Source organism: Spinacia oleracea, chromosome 2 (genome assembly GCF_020520425.1).
Source record: "Spinacia oleracea cultivar Varoflay chromosome 2, BTI_SOV_V1, whole genome shotgun sequence".
In the NCBI taxonomy this organism is placed as follows: Eukaryota; Viridiplantae; Streptophyta; class Magnoliopsida; order Caryophyllales; family Amaranthaceae; genus Spinacia; species Spinacia oleracea.
In genome coordinates, this window is record NC_079488.1 from 112495485 (window position 1) to 112511218 (window position 15734).

Consider the following 15734-nt stretch of genomic DNA (forward strand, 5'->3'; position numbering starts at 1 on the left):
TTGCGGTAATTTTTCAAGAAAGCTCGAAAACTAATTGTAATTTATCAACATTACCAAAAGATAATTCCCTTAGTACTAACGGACAACCGGATATATTGTTCAGGTAGTGTTAGTAATGTTGAATGTCGATATACTACCTATTAGACCTAAGGGGGTGATCGTTATATTATGTGCTATATTTCTAATCAAATGGTTTATCCTATGTCGGGCCGGAATCCCGCATAGACCAACCTGGTCATGATTAACGGGGTAGACACTTTGAAAATGAGGGGTATAGTAAAGGAATCCCTCTCTCAAAATGCCTCTAGTAGGGATAGAACCCCTAAAGGTTAGAACTAGGTCGGGTCATTGCTTGGTTAGTCGAATGGTCATGATAGGCTACCGAAAAGCATGTACAGGAGTCCTAGTAGAATGGTCTTGAATCTCTTGATAGCCTACCATGTTACAAGAGCACCAATGGTCCATCAGAAATTCAGAACCATTTTGTTAGAATTCAAACATTTGCACTGGATTATGAAAATAAGAAAAGAAAAAAACTCAAAAATTTCAAAAGTGTGCTTCTTGAAAGGAACACAGGAAACCTATTCAGCAGAGTTCTTATTTGATGCAGCTGTCTGACAAGTTTACACTAAATGAGCACAAAAGACTGCTCATATACCTGATACCTGATACCTGATACCTGATATACCTGATAGGACTCGAACAAAATAACCAGTTGATACACAAAAGTACTTCATATAACAGCTCATACAAAAGGCCAAGCGCGAGATTGTTAGATGGAAAATGTTAAAGCTATACATGTATTTTCCGGTGCTGTTACAAAAATTTCAGACTTCTAACTCTCGAGGCTTCACCCATCTCAGCAAAAGGGTTGCATTTTGATCAGCTACATCGGGAAGTGGAACCACATCACCTGATCTCCATGCTTTATTATGTTTGCTTTAGGTCCGTTCGGTATCGACTATTTTTTAAGTTCATGATTCAATCTAAATCATATGATTTTAAAAACCAAAAACTGGAAACTGGCAGTGATACTGAATGAGCCCTTAGTTAGCAGGGTTTAGGAGATCTACCATATAGAATGCTTCATGCCAAGGCCATTGCAAGTTAATATCAGTCCCTTATAACGATTTAGATAGTCCTGCAGCACAAATATATGCTCATAAGAAAGCTTTTCAATGGAAAGTGGGTGGATGAATTGAAACACAGAGCAAAAGAACAGAGGATTCTTACAATAACATTGTAGTCATAGGTCATCATCCCTTTCATGTCATATTCTTGTCGCTTTATCGGATCGCTCAAGACTGGCATAAACCATTCAAGAAAAATTCCTGATAGAATCAGTACGAGTGTACGACTACTGACAGATATAACTGAAGTCAATCAAGTCATCAAGCTTTATTTTTATGCTCTTTCAAATGACTTTCCCCATTTTCAAGATAAAACCAAAAAGTTGTTGTAGGCACGAAAAAATCGTTATTGTGCCACGTGGGTTATTACTCATGTCAAAAGTCAAAGTATTGACTTAGTAATTATTCGACAGTGAATGAAATTAATTAATATGGGTTCATAAATAATTTAACTCATTTTAGTTATTTATCCCCGTTTATTTAATGGTGAAACCCCGACAAAATGGGTTAAAATGTTATAAATGGGTCTTGACTACCAAGTCCAAGAAAAAGGCCCAATGCACATCAAAACACTAAAGGACTCTCCATTTTATAAATAGAGCTTTTTACTTCATTTGGAGAAGAGGAGAAAATAAAACAGACAGCAAAACTTAAAACTCTCAAATACTTTTCCTACCAGTCAAGTAGGAGAAATATTAGAGATTGTAACTCAAATACAGAAAAATCAATAAAATTATATTTTGTTCACATATTTTGGCTTTGTTATTTGTTTAGTTGAAATTTGTGTTTGCAGCTATATCATTCAATGCCAATAGATTTTATAATTCACCAACAGCTCCAGAAATTATAATGGACAAAAGCTCCAAATACAAGAACAGAAGAACTCAAACAGCTAAAAATAACTGACATTACTACAACAAGAGGCCATTCCAGAACTACATGCAACCATACTACTGCTCTATCGCTCACCGGATAACGGAAACAAAGAGACTCTATAACACCCCAAACCCTCCAACCATAACATGCAAGGAATGCAAAATTCAGGGAACACCGAAGAAGTTACCAATAATAATCATGCAAATAAAGTTCAATGGTAATTTACACACTCCCACGTATGTTTATGGTTCAAGCGAATCAGCATTCCAACTTCCAAGGTAATCAACATAGCACTCCAAGGTCTCCAACATGAATGAAGCGAATCAGCGATTGTCTAAGAAGTATGCTAAGTCATTCTATGTTAATTGTTAAATTTTCTCCAATTCAGCCTACAAAGAAATTAAGGGTGCGTTCTATTCACCTGATTTTCACTTATTTTCATGAACCTGTATTATCTGAACTTAACTAAACTTATTTTAGTTATAAATTGTACTGGTAATCCTTATTTTTCTTGAATTTATCTTATTTGAACCTATAACATATTTGAAATGAAATAAGTGGAAATAAGGTGAATAAAATATGGCCTAACTAGAATGAAAGACATGATCACCCTACCAAGAAACACTAACCTTGGTAAGCCTCATTTATCTCTTGAAACTTTGATGTAGACCCATCTTCCCCCTTTTGTTTATCTGGGTGCCATTTCTACAATGCAATTGACCATAAAACTTTGTCAAAACATTCAACTTTGATTTGCCATAAAACTAAAGAAAATCTCCATTATTCTTAAGAACAAAGTTCAAAAAAACATTGATTGATTAAGCTGTAGAATCCGAAACCAAAATTAAACACTAACCAAGGCTAAGCGAATGTAATTAGACCGAATTGAATCCTCTGTTGCATCATAATCCACTTCCAATATTCTATAATAGTCCTACACAACATCAATTTCATCCCAAAAACAGTAAGTCAGTACAAAAATCAGCTCAACCCACAAAACCCCATTACCAAAAATGATAAACTACTAAAATTTTCAGATAAATAAACAATATAATGATTGGATTTAAACAACATATCTCCAATAATAATATATTAGGGGAAATGGGGGATTAAAAGAAAGAATCAATGGTTGCTGAAAATATCAGCAACATACCTTGGGTTTGGCAATAAGAGAGAGAAAGTCGAAATTGAAGGGAGATTCTTGATGTTGTTCATCATTGTTGCTGTTTTGGTCGAACCAATTCTCGTCCCACATCATCTCGCCCAAAATTTGCTGTTTTTTATGCTTCTGGTTTAATTTTGGGATTATCCTAATTTCTGGAATACTGCAAAGTGGAGTGTATAAAACCAGAATCTGCAAATCCTTTGTTGTGTGATTAGGGGTTTTTGAGTTGCACCAAAGTTTGTCTAGGGTTTATGAGATTGAGCGGATAATTTTGCTTTGCAATTCTGGGAAAACCAGAGTGTACGTGTACACTGTAAATGGATTGTCCTCAAAAATAAGGAAATTTAAAGTCTTTTAGATATAAGGAGTAGATAAAAACATTAAAGTAAAACAACCCATTTTTATCTTATCTGTTTTTATTCCCTCAAAGGTTTTTTAAAAAAAAAACTCAAAGTAAAAAAATATTACTCCTTATGGGAGTATATCTACTTTAATTTATTTTTCTTGATTATAATTACTTTTGTAAAAGATTGTATTAGAGTTTATGAACTGTCAGATCATATGTCATGTCATTAATATTTTATATCTCTGTCTATTTGTCATACAATTAGTCAGTTATGAAAGAAGTGGGTGTAAGACAACGTCTATAGTGGACAAAAATTAACAACCGACACCGACTCGATTATATGGATATATTAACTAAAAAGTAATTCAACGACGAAGACGAACGGGAAATCTACCCCCCGCATAGAAAAAGGCTTCGTAAAGGATAAGTGTGCTTAAGCACAGGCGTTAGGATCGGAGATGATGTCCTTGTGTTCACACAGTTAACCAAATGTGTAAGGACACCGGTCACCAATAATTAAGACATGAATGCACGCGGCTTAAAATTCAAAAACATGTACATATTAGTAAAAGTAATGACATTTAGATATTTTAGTTGGATATACATCAAATTGTTCAAGAGTTGACTTACATAATGGAGTTAGAAAAAAGTAGTAGAGCTTAATAAGAATAACTTGTAACCTTAATAACTTGACCCTTCCCGGCCTATTATATTTGTCGGCGTGTTAAAGTTATTTAAATTAAGTTATATACTTATATTTTTCTAGCTTAGATGAACACAATGCATTATTTCAATTTCGAAAAATATGTATGACAATCATTTCAAAAAAAAAAAAAAAATAGTAATTGTGAACTAATTTTGTCAAAACTTTTTTGAATTATCTTGTTTGAAATTGGAATTTTCTATTGGAATTGATTTTGTTTAAATTTATCAAAATTTAATTTTGTTTAACTTAATTCAAATAAGTTCTATAAAAGCTTGAAATTCACTTACGGAGTACTAAGTTTATAAAGTGGCATATTGTGTTGGGATGAACAATAATATACACGCACCCTATTATTACTAATAGGGTTAGTATATACAATCATAGTCTTTAACTCTTCTATATACCAATTTGATAATTTAACTAGAAGCAACTCGAACTCTCGAAGCACGACAATACATAGAAGAGTTGGCTACAAATCAAAAATTGGGAGAGATATTTAGGTGTAATTCTCACCAGCTTCACCCCTTAAGAGTATTCCCTTCAGTCTCTTATAACCTAAAGATACCATGACACATATGCAACATACAACGAACTTGCGTGCGTGGTAGAGGGCCACACGTGAGATGTTTTTTTTATGGGAAATCACAACATGACATGAATTACACAATGTGCAAAAAATATGTGAAATTTCATTTGATGTCCAACGATCATGCTCGAAAGACATGTGGAAGCTAGACAACCCGTGGGTCATGCTATCCAACCCAAGATAAACGGGCTTAGCACGATCTCTATGCGCACAGGGCGCCCCACAACTTGAGGGTAAAGAAACCACTTCAGATTGATAAAGACTTTGTTCTCTTCACTTGATCTGGTATGATTTTTGTAGTTTCTGGTTTGAATGTCATATATAAATGTTTTTTGTGTTTTTGGGCTGGTATAGTCCGATAAAAAACAGAGGCTTGAGGTTAAAGAATCACTCTAGATTGATGAAGAAAGGGGAAAGAAAATCATAATTGACCATAAAGAAAGCATAAAGGAATCAAAGTCAGTATCTTACATGATAGGCTGATTGCTACATTAACAACCATTAATAGCTTGAAAACAATCACCAAATTCAGCCCTCCATTTTTATTATATTCAAAAAACAACAAACCTTTCATCTTCACAAGCAGCCAGAGAATCTCCAACCTCCTTTGAAAGCCACAAACCCATTATTTCTTTGCCCCTTCACTCTCTCTGTCTCTCATTATACACCCGAATATATCTAGAGTTACCTACACGAATAATATTTCCTCCCTTATTTGCTTATTAAACGAATATGTTTTTTTTATTTTTTATAAAAGAGTATAATTAATTTATCACACACATCGTACACTTTTATACATAGTACGTATTGTTCGAATCGTATTTTACTTTCAGTTTCCAGTTTTCTAAAATCCAAAAAAAGAAAAGCCATCAAAAATAGTTTTCTGTTTTTTGTTGAGAGTTTTCAAAATTAACATGATGTACTATAGGTATAGCTATGACTACTATTTAGTACACAATTCACTATAAATCATTTGACTTACAAAATAAATAAATAAAAATAAAAACGGACAATGATACCGAACTAGTAATTTTCAGCTTTTTGATAGTATCAATTTTTATAATCAATATAATACGGAGTAATTATTATTATTTCTTAATTCGTGATTTAATTTGAATCAGATTCTGTATTTCACATATAACTTTCGAAACGAAAAACCAAAAACTGAAAACTAGCCGTGATATCGAACTCAAACAAAGACATTAAAAAAAAAACAGTTTTTAAGTTTCCACATCACATATAAGTATACAACAATATCAACCTACTCACCAACCAACCCAATGGCCTAAAAAGCCTCACTTTCTCTTTCCTCCTTCCCTCGTTTACATCACTCTATATTCCTTCAACAGTCAACAACAATTCTCAACAATGGCTTCTTCCCTCTCAAATCTCTACTCATCAACATCCCTAAAACCCAAGATTTCTCACCTACCCACAATCACCAAAAACCCGATTTCAGGCCCGAAATCTCTCTCCTTCAAACCCATCTCCTCAGTGGCCCGAGACACACCCGCTGATCTCTCAACTTCATCTTCCTCCTCAACCAACAATCTCCCTTCTCTACAGAAGAAGAAGGCAGATGGTTCTTTGGAGAAGGACCCACGGGCTTTGTGGGCCCGATATGTGGAGTGGTTGTACCAGCACAAGGATTTGGGGCTGTATTTGGATGTGAGTAGAATCGGGTTTAGTGATGAGTTTGTTAAGGAAATGGAGCCCCGTTTTGAGAAAGCTTTTAAGCATATGGAGGGGATCGAAAAGGGCGCCATTGCTAACCCTGATGAAGGAAGAATGGTGGGCCATTATTGGTTGAGGAACTCTAGTCTTGCTCCCACTACGTTTTTGAAGAATCAGATTGATGTTACTCTTGATCGTGTTTGGCAGTTTGCAAATGATGTTATTTCTGGAAAGGTATTGTCTTTTTTGTAACAATTTTTTTATGGTGAATTATAATGAGCACATTTTATTGTAGACAAGATTTGATTTCAGGTGTTCTTATTGGGTACTAGTGTACTCCTTTTAATGGCTTTAACTAACTAAGCTAGTTAGCATCCATTTTTTTTTCCTGGACCCAAGTTCAGTAGTAATTGAATGTAGAAGCTTTGAATGTATTTATTTGGTAGACAGTATTGGTCTCTGTGGGTACTAGTGTACTCCTTGTGATGACTTTAACTAACTAAGCTAGTTAGCATCCACTTTTTTCCGGAGCCGAATTTAGTAGTTTAATTGAATGTAGAAGCTGTGAATGGATTTATTAGGTAGATAGTATTGGTCTTATTGGGTACTAGTGAACTCCTTTTGGTGACTTTAACAAAGTAAGCTAGTTAGCAACTTAGCATCCATTTTTTTTCCCGGAGCAGAGTTAGCCGACCCCAAATCATTTTGGGACTAAGGCTTTGTTGTTGTTGTTGTAGCAGAGTTCAGTAGTTCAATTGAATGTAGAAGCTTTGAGTGGATTTATTAGGTAGATAGTATTTGGTTATTTAAATGTATCTGGTTATTTGGAGGTGATTAAGAAAGGTTTTAGTTTTGGTAGAGTAATTTGATTGGAGGGAAATTTGTGATTTGATGAAAATTTTGCGGCTCTAATTGGATTTTGGTTGAATTTGGTCAAATAAGTTTACGAGATTGTTGAAGAGGATAAGACTGTGATTACTGATTAGTGATTACTGATTAGTGATTACTTTTGATCAAGCATATGTGAAATTGAGGTTTTGCACCAAAGGAAATGAAATTATGCTTGGGTTGATTTAGTTACTTTAGTAGCTTGCATAAACTAGTAAGGGGATTAATGTTATCGTGTAGCAATGAATTTTGTAGGTTGATAGAAGTTTGAGCGGAAAACAATGAATCACGGTAGTTGACTGGGAAGTGCTAGTGATCAATGTCTAGATTGTACAAGTGTTACAGATGTGCATCAAATGAATATGCTAGTTGAAGAGTTTCGTTGTTGATTTGTTGTCCTTATGTTGATAAAGAATGATTGAGAATAGGTGTGACTATTTGTATGAACTCCAATCTTTTTGTGTTGTGTAAGACAAAAAGTTGCCTTGTGGCGTCGTGTTTAGTTATTGTCACCATCATGGATGAGTATTTATGGTTCATGTATGTTCTATTTGGACCTTTGCAGATCAAGGCCCCAACTGGAGAACGATTTACCCACATACTTTCTGTTGGAATTGGAGGTTCAGCGCTCGGGCCTCAGTTTGTTGCAGAGGCGTTGGCTCCTGACAATCCTCCCCTCAAGGTATCTTCTGATACTATGTTGTTCATGTAGTTAATTTTTTTCATAAGTTCTTATTAGGGCTTGCAATCCCTGACCCAACCCGATAAGCCGACTCAAACCCAACCTGAACCGAACATGAATGACCTGAAATAGACCCTATTTGACCCATATATCATATTTTGTAGTAATATTAAGTTTTACAATATTTCTGATATTTTTTGACACAACACGAACCTGACCCATTGACCCGAATGGCCACCCCTAGTTCTTATCTGCTCAATTATTTTATAATCCTCATCCATTGAGAGTGAAACTTTTGTTGCCGAATGTTTTCTTCTCGTAATTTCTTTGCACCTTCTCGCTTAATCATGAACTTGTGACGCTCTATGCAGATAAGATTTATTGATAATACAGACCCAGCTGGAATCGATCATCAAATTGCACAACTTGGTCCTGAGCTAGCTACAACACTTGTAATGGTTATTTCAAAGGTTTGTTGAAAATCTTCTGCTTTTAGAGTGCACTGGAATTCTATCAATGTCAACAATCTCAACTAGCTGCCTTAAATGATTTTGTGATCATCAGAGTGGCGGTACACCAGAAACAAGAAATGGTTTATTGGAAGTACAAAAGGCCTTCCGTGATGCTGGATTAGTATTCGCAAAACAGGTTTTGATCTCAGGTCCTTGTTTTCAACTTATTGTCATAAATGTCTGCCAAAAACACGTGTTTCTTATTGGTATTTGCTTTCGCAGTGGCCATTAAATTCAAGAAATCTTATGTTACATGATTAGAAAGACTTTGACATCTCCTTCTATAATTTCCTCTTCGCAAACTTTAATATACTTCCTTTGTCCTTATTTACATGACACAAGTGGGTTATGAACGCTATTCACACAAGCTCCTTTGACTTTCTTTTGTGATTTATACTTAAGAAAAAACATATTTGTGAGAGACCTTATTTGATTCATCTCAATACATATTTTTTAAATATCAACATTTTATAAGTTTTTCTTATCCATAATTGATATTAATGTTTGAATTTTGAAATTGTGCACTGACAAATGTGCCTAAATAATTGTGCCACCTTAAAAAGAACAGAAGAAGTATGATGTTTATTGGCATTAGCAGAGGGCGTAGGTGGGATGATGATTTCCTGTTATGCTAGGTTTAATTGCCATTGGGTTATGAGTATTATTATGATGATTTTTTCATCTTGTAAAAATGCATTGACTTCACTTACACTAGATGATGGAATTTGTTTTGGTACTGAAATTGTTTCTCCCAGGGTGTTGCTATAACACAAGAAAACTCATTGTTAGATAATACTGCACGAATTGAAGGCTGGATAGATAGATTTCCCATGTTCGATTGGGTGGGTGGTAGAACTTCTGAAATGTCTGCTGTTGGTCTACTTCCAGCTGCCCTTCAGGTCTGTCTTCTCATTGAGGGTTTTTAAAAAAGCCTCTTGTAGAATAAGTACGCAGTCTGATGCCCACTGTTTTGCAGGGAATTGACATAAAAGAGATGCTCGCTGGTGCAGCTTTAATGGATGAGGCAACTAAGATTCCCGTGGTAAGTTCTCGTGATTGTCATGCTGGTCATAAGATTCCAATACTTGTATTGTTGTATGCAATTATATGTTGTAATATAACTACTTCCTCTGTTCCTTAAATATTGCACCATGATTGACTTTACCCTTTCCAATTCATTCTGACTCTTAATATCTCGAATTATGTATAAGTAAAAATAATATTAAGTTGATATTTAGAAAATATACATTGAAACAAATCTCACAAGATCCCACATGACTACAAGTCTACAATTTTTCTTAGATATGAATCACAAATGATCAAAGATCTAGTGTGAATAGTGTAAAAAACAAGATGGTGCGACATTTATGAAACGGAGTAACTATAAGTATTGTCCTCCTCTTGCACCTCAATGGAACCCAACCTATGATCCTATTCTTTTGTTGATGAAGAATTCTAAAACGACATTCTGTTATTACTCGATAACTGGGGTCAAGATCCTTGGGTTGCTTCCTATAAGAATGTTGCTTACTTTGTTGAGATGTTGGTTTTCTTTGCAGCTGAGAAGTAATCCTGCGGCATTGCTAGCAATGTCCTGGTACTGGGCTTCAGATGGTGTCGGTTCCAAGGTATCTATTGTTATCAAAATTCCATGCTATCTGAAAAAATTGGATTTTATTGCAGTTTGATTCTATTAATTGGTGTTCCTTCTGACTTCCTCTTTTTATTCTGCAGGATATGGTTGTCCTTCCTTACAAGGACAGTCTATTACTCTTTAGCCGCTACCTGCAACAGCTGGTCATGGAATCACTTGGGAAAGAGTTTGACCTCGATGGTAACAAGGTATGCATATGTTGGATAGTGTATAAAATTATAATTTCTGATGTTTAAACTTCAATTCTCATCTCATAATAGCTCGTAACTGAGGGATTACTTGCAATCTTATCTCCATTCAGTTTAGCGTGCGTTCTATTCACCTGATTATCACTTATTTTCTTGAACTTATCTGAACTTAATTGAACTTATTAAAACTTATTAGAACTTTATTTTACTTTTAAATTGTACTTGGGTAACCTTTATTTTTCCTGAATTTATCTTATTTGAACTTATTTGAACTTCTATGAACTTTTTTTTGCCAAATAAGTGAAAATAAGGTGAACAAAAAAGAGGCTTAGTGTTATGTCCACTTGCCTGAAACTCTGAAAGTTATGCCAATTGGACAGACTTTGAGAAGTGGCAGTAGGAAACTTGTCTATAGCTGTATTTTGGCAACTACTCCGTAGTCTATAGCTTCATAAACTAAACACAACTTGGTTGCTTTTAGGCTGTTTGTCATTACGGGTTACCTAGCGAGATTAGTTGTATGTTTCTTTGTTTTTTTACACAGCTTGAAAAGATTTTTGTTAGACAAACAATAACAATCAATATGGCAAATTAGCAATAGTTGCATGTTCTCTTACCAATTAATTAGTGACTGTATGAACCAGAACAATAAATAGGATGACTGAACCCGAAAGCGACAATTATGGATATCACTTTCTTTCTGTAAAACCAAGATAATGAATAAGAAGATAAAATTTATATCCAAACACATATCTGTATAGGAAGCACATTCCAAGTGTTTGGATTATGGAGAAATGGAGAATTCTTTTAGCATGGCCTGGAAGTTTGACTTAGAGGTTGCATTTTTCATGCTCCTTCCATTTTCAATTATGTCTCCCTTACTTTTATAGTCAAAGTTTTACCATTCACTTTTATAAAGAAATAATGGTCAAATTATGAATATATTATTTAACACAAAAAATGCAATTCTCTAATCAAGGTTTTTATTTAATATATTGATGATCAGTCTTACATGAATATAAAAAATGCCTTATTCATGACTGTATTTTCTATTGTGACAGGTGAACCAGGGGCTTACTGTCTATGGAAATAAAGGAAGCACAGACCAGCATGCGTAGGTTTTTGCAAATTTGTTATTATGTATGAATGAGCCTTCTATAATATGGCAACATTTAGTCTCGGGGATGCATAGCCTGAATTGTTTTTTTTGTTCTTCCTATTTTTGCAGCTACATTCAACAACTGAGGGATGGTGTTCATAACTTCTTTGCCACATTTATCGAAGTATTGCGTGATAGACCTCCAGGTCATGACTGGGAGCTAGAACCAGGTGTGACATGTGGTGACTATCTCTTTGGAATGTTACAGGTTATCTTCTGAAATTGAACTTATTATGCATATTTTATGTCTGATATTGCATATAAACTGTTGTACTTGGGCTCCGTTTGGTATGGTGTAAAACTTTCTTCATGGAAAACGATTCTCCCCTTTTCAAAAATATTGTTTGGTTTGACATGAAAAACAACTTTCCATTTGAAAAGCAGGGAAACCACTTTTCCACCTTTTCTCCTCACCTCCCTTTCCCTTCTTCCCCTCAATCTTCACCATCTTCTCCCATTTTCTTTTAAGGAACCAAACAAAGGACAACTAGTTTGGAATTGTGTTTTTCGTTGGAAAATATTTTCCATGGAAAATCATTTTACACTGAAAACGTTTTACACCAAACCAAACGGAGTCTTAGCCACGAGGGCTATTTCCTTGAGAATAGCTTTTTTCGCTTAATAAAATGGGTACATTTTGCAAAATAAATAATTGGTGCTTTGCAGGGGACAAGATCAGCTCTATATGCAAATAACCGTGAATCTATTTCCGTCACCGTGCAAGAAGTAACACCTAGGTCAGTCGGCGCAATGGTAGCCCTATATGAACGAGCTGTTGGGCTATACGCCTCACTTGTCAACATAAATGCGTATCATCAACCAGGTACCTCGTGTTAACGACTAGAATGAGTTTACTGTGCAGTACAATGTGTTAGGAATCTGTTTAGTTTTCTTAACATCCTTATCGTGTTTCTTATCTGCGTGCTTTATGGATCCAAATTTACCAGGTGTGGAGGCAGGTAAAAAAGCTGCAGCAGAGGTATTAGCTCTTCAGAAACGAGTTCTGGCTGTGCTCAACGAGGCCAGGTGTGTTAGTTTGCCTAGGATCTTCATTTCTTTTGCTTGTACAACTAGTCATAGTTATTTTGTTGGCGTCACTGTACTGCTGCTAGTACGAACACAAGTGGGTTGGAGTTGGTGGGGAACTCACCTTGTGACCTTCAAGTCAAAGGGTCGAGCCTCATCAGCTGCGAAATGCTTGGGAGTGACTCAAGCGAAGACCTGTGTAGCTGGACTGGTTAACCTGTTTAGTAGGGTCTCTTCTTCTTACCTAATGAAACAAACTATACTTAGTTGCTTATAGTCAAGGTGTTTACCTATTTTTAGCTGCAAGGATCCCGTTGAGCCATTGACGATTGAAGAAGTGGCTGACCATTGTCATTGCCCCGATGATGTAAGTCGGTTCTTTCTCACTCTCCAAAAGAGATATAATTCGGTTTTGTATCCTACTTCCTCTGTTTCTTTTTAGTTGGCACAATTTGATTTTTTCACTATTCACACACAAATTCATTTGACTTTCTTTTGCGGTTTATACTACAGTAAAAACAAAACAACTCACAGAGTTATGTGGGGTCTTATTAGATTAATCTCAATGAATATTCTCCATATATAAACTTTTATACTATTCATAGCTTCGTCTTAATGTTTGAAATCGTGCATTGGAAAACGTGCCTAAAAAATTGTGTCAACTACAATAGAACAGGAGGAAGTACTTGACAGTGAAATCTAATTTGGACTTTTGTTTTCCCGGTGTTGTGCAGATCGAAATGATTTACAAAATAATCGCTCACATGGCAGCCAACGACAGAGTGATTCTAGCAGAGGGCGACTGTGGTTCTCCTCGGAGCATCAAGGCCTTCCTTGGAGAATGTAACGTCGATGAACTATATGCCTAGTTATATTTATTTATTTATATTAAAAGAGAAGCAAATAAAGAGCATAAAAGGGAGAAAAAGAACACATTTTTCGAATGTTGGACTGTGTTTTGTTAGTGATAATGTATCTGGCAATTCTTGTTGGATACTGGTATTCTTTCTAATAACTTCTTTCACTCAACTTGAACCAAATTAGTATGGCATTGACTGCATAATTACAGCTAAACTGTGTCACTGGCTCACTGCGTGGGAATAGGTAAAGATGGCCGTGAGTCGGTTCGGGTCAGACTTCGGGCTGAGTACATGAGCTGTGGGCTTAAACGGGCTGGGCCCAAGACATGCCCACTTTAAATAGTGCCGGGCCGAGCTGAAAAATTACAAATATGACCGAGCCCACGGGCTGCCATGTTGAGCCGGCCAATTCAGCGTGCTTTGTCGAGTCGTGTCGTGTCTTATCTTGTTTTTTCTAAAAAAAATTGCGGCCTCAGCCTGGCCCATGACTTCGTGCCTGGGCCGGGCTTTTCCATGTCGGGCCGGGCCTCATCCATCTTTAACTAGAATAGGAGAGGTCTTTTGATAGCTTTACTCCCAAAATTCCAACCCAAAGATTTGTTATTTTTTTGGTGTGATTAACTTTGTATCTGTATCAAAACATGCACCTTTTGATGATTTTTTATGACTTTGTTGGAGAGAGACATGTTAATAATTGCCCTTGCTCACAGTTAGGTAACTAACTAGATTAAATCCCGTGCACGCACGGATTTTGACAAATTTTTCACAAAATATTTAACTGAATATCTCCCAAACTATTGCATAGTTATAACATTTTTAACATACTCGTTTAAATTTATTCATCTAATATGCATATTTAAAATGCTAATATGGTAATTTGATCAAAATATTGAGTGATATATTTTCTATTATTAATATAGCGATTTGACTAAAATATTACTAATTTAGAATAATTATCATTACGTCGTAGCTATTATTGCCATAATTTATAAACTTAATTTTGGTTTCCATACATAAATAATTAATAAAAAAAGGAAGAGTATAAAAATAAAATAAAATAGATACACTTTTGGGAAAGTGGTTTTTGGCGGGAAAAAATCGCACCAGAAATTGACACGTGTCATTCCTGGTGTCTCTTTTAGTATATAGTAATAGATAATAGATATGGGGAGACCTCGTTGATGTGGCAACTCATCAGACTTCCAGCATATAGTGCATTTTGTGTTGTCCACATCAAGAGTTGCAGACGGGCCCTCAATTCATGTAAAGATGGTTGTTGGCTGGGTTGGGCTGGGATCTGGCCTTATAAATCCAAAATGAGTCAAGGCCTGGCCCGTGTGCTCTCATGTCTGGCCGGGCTAGGTTGTTGTGTATAAGCCTATCCTTTGTCGTGCTTTTTCAAAAACAAAAATGCGGCCCGGCCTAGCCCACGACTATATATCAGTGTAGGATTGTGCTTTTTTCATGCTCGTCTTGGTCCGGGCTTTACGTGTCAGGTCGGACTGGGCCCTATACTGGCTCATCCCGACCCACAACCATCTTCAATTTCATGTATGAGATTCGAACATAAGAGAAGAAATTTCACTAATACATACTCTGAAAATATAAAGTTTGTCATAAAAATTATGTCAAGAACAAAATAAATTTGTATCATAAATTCATAATGGTAAATCTTTATGTTCAAGATTGTTACACGGTGGAGTACGATAAATAAAAAATTAAGGTGAAAGTCATACGAGTAGTACACGCTTTATTTCATTTTAGAGTAGGTAACAACCGTTAATCAACTCATCAAAGACACTAAGAACTTCTCGTAGTAGAACATAAAAAAAACATAAAAAATGATCCATTTTGGTGATCATTTTCGTATAGTCGTAATATTTAATTATGCAATTATTCCATGGCTCCATGCTGATAATTATGCGGATAATATAAAAACTTAGTTGTAAGCTTACAATGAGAGTAAAATATATGATTACTGTTTTCAAATTAAAGTTCCTTTACCTACTAGACACAAAAGCCTTCTTTAAAATAAACTGATTTTGTAAATTTGGTTTTTTTTTTTAAAAGCTTCACTTTTTTCCAATTTTGTGATTAGTAAATTAGTTAGAACCGGTGTTTATGTCTAGATGTATGCGTGCCATTTTATGTAAATATTGTGACTTTGTGCTGTTAAATTTAGGATATTCTGTCACCATATGTCACACCTGGTACTCTAATCACATGTATCATAATGTTAAAATATTTATGAGCCTTTTTTGAGATAATTAAAAGAAAAATAT

The 15734-nt window shown here is 35.3% G+C and overlaps 2 protein-coding genes across 2 annotated transcripts; one reads left to right on the forward strand and one right to left on the reverse strand.

Annotated features, from left to right (window-relative positions):
* Positions 1–544: 544 nt before the first annotated feature.
* LOC110795971 (uncharacterized) lies at positions 545–3508 on the reverse strand. The gene is made up of 5 exons (XM_022001310.2): positions 3160–3508; positions 2863–2940; positions 2636–2711; positions 1234–1304; positions 545–1141 (listed from the first exon to the last, which is right to left on the reverse strand). Exons 1-5 carry the CDS (start codon positions 3262–3264, stop codon positions 1070–1072), a joined length of 402 nt encoding a protein of 133 aa, XP_021857002.1. The 5' UTR covers positions 3265–3508; the 3' UTR covers positions 545–1069.
* Positions 3509–6063: 2555 nt separating this feature from the next.
* LOC110800798 (glucose-6-phosphate isomerase 1, chloroplastic) lies at positions 6064–13621 on the forward strand. The gene is made up of 14 exons (XM_022006147.2): positions 6064–6717; positions 7937–8053; positions 8425–8523; positions 8618–8701; positions 9321–9464; positions 9542–9607; positions 10125–10193; positions 10300–10407; positions 11469–11521; positions 11636–11774; positions 12233–12389; positions 12514–12592; positions 12893–12959; positions 13327–13621. The coding sequence occupies exons 1-14, from the start codon at positions 6178–6180 to the stop codon at positions 13459–13461; spliced, it is 1857 nt and encodes a 618-aa protein (XP_021861839.1). The 5' UTR covers positions 6064–6177; the 3' UTR covers positions 13462–13621.
* The last annotated feature ends 2113 nt before the right edge of the window (positions 13622–15734 follow it).

What these genes read in the sequence shown, in the direction of transcription:
- LOC110800798 (XM_022006147.2), top strand. Translation starts at nt 6,178, where the DNA reads ATGGCTTCTTCCCTCTCAAATCTCTACTCATCAACATCCCTAAAACCC. An exon ending in GGAAGCACAGACCAGCATGC is followed by an intron (nt 11,522 to 11,635) that starts GTAGGTTTTTGC and finishes CTATTTTTGCAG; the next exon opens with CTACATTCAACAACTGAGGG. An exon ending in ATTGTCATTGCCCCGATGAT is followed by an intron (nt 12,960 to 13,326) that starts GTAAGTCGGTTC and finishes GGTGTTGTGCAG; the next exon opens with ATCGAAATGATTTACAAAAT.
- LOC110795971 (XM_022001310.2), bottom strand. Translation starts at nt 3,264, where the DNA reads ATGATGTGGGACGAGAATTGGTTCGACCAAAACAGCAACAATGATGAA. An exon ending in ATTACATTCGCTTAGCCTTG is followed by an intron (nt 2,712 to 2,862) that starts GTTAGTGTTTAA and finishes ATTGCATTGTAG; the next exon opens with AAATGGCACCCAGATAAACA. An exon ending in CCTATGACTACAATGTTATT is followed by an intron (nt 1,142 to 1,233) that starts GTAAGAATCCTC and finishes TTTGTGCTGCAG; the next exon opens with GACTATCTAAATCGTTATAA.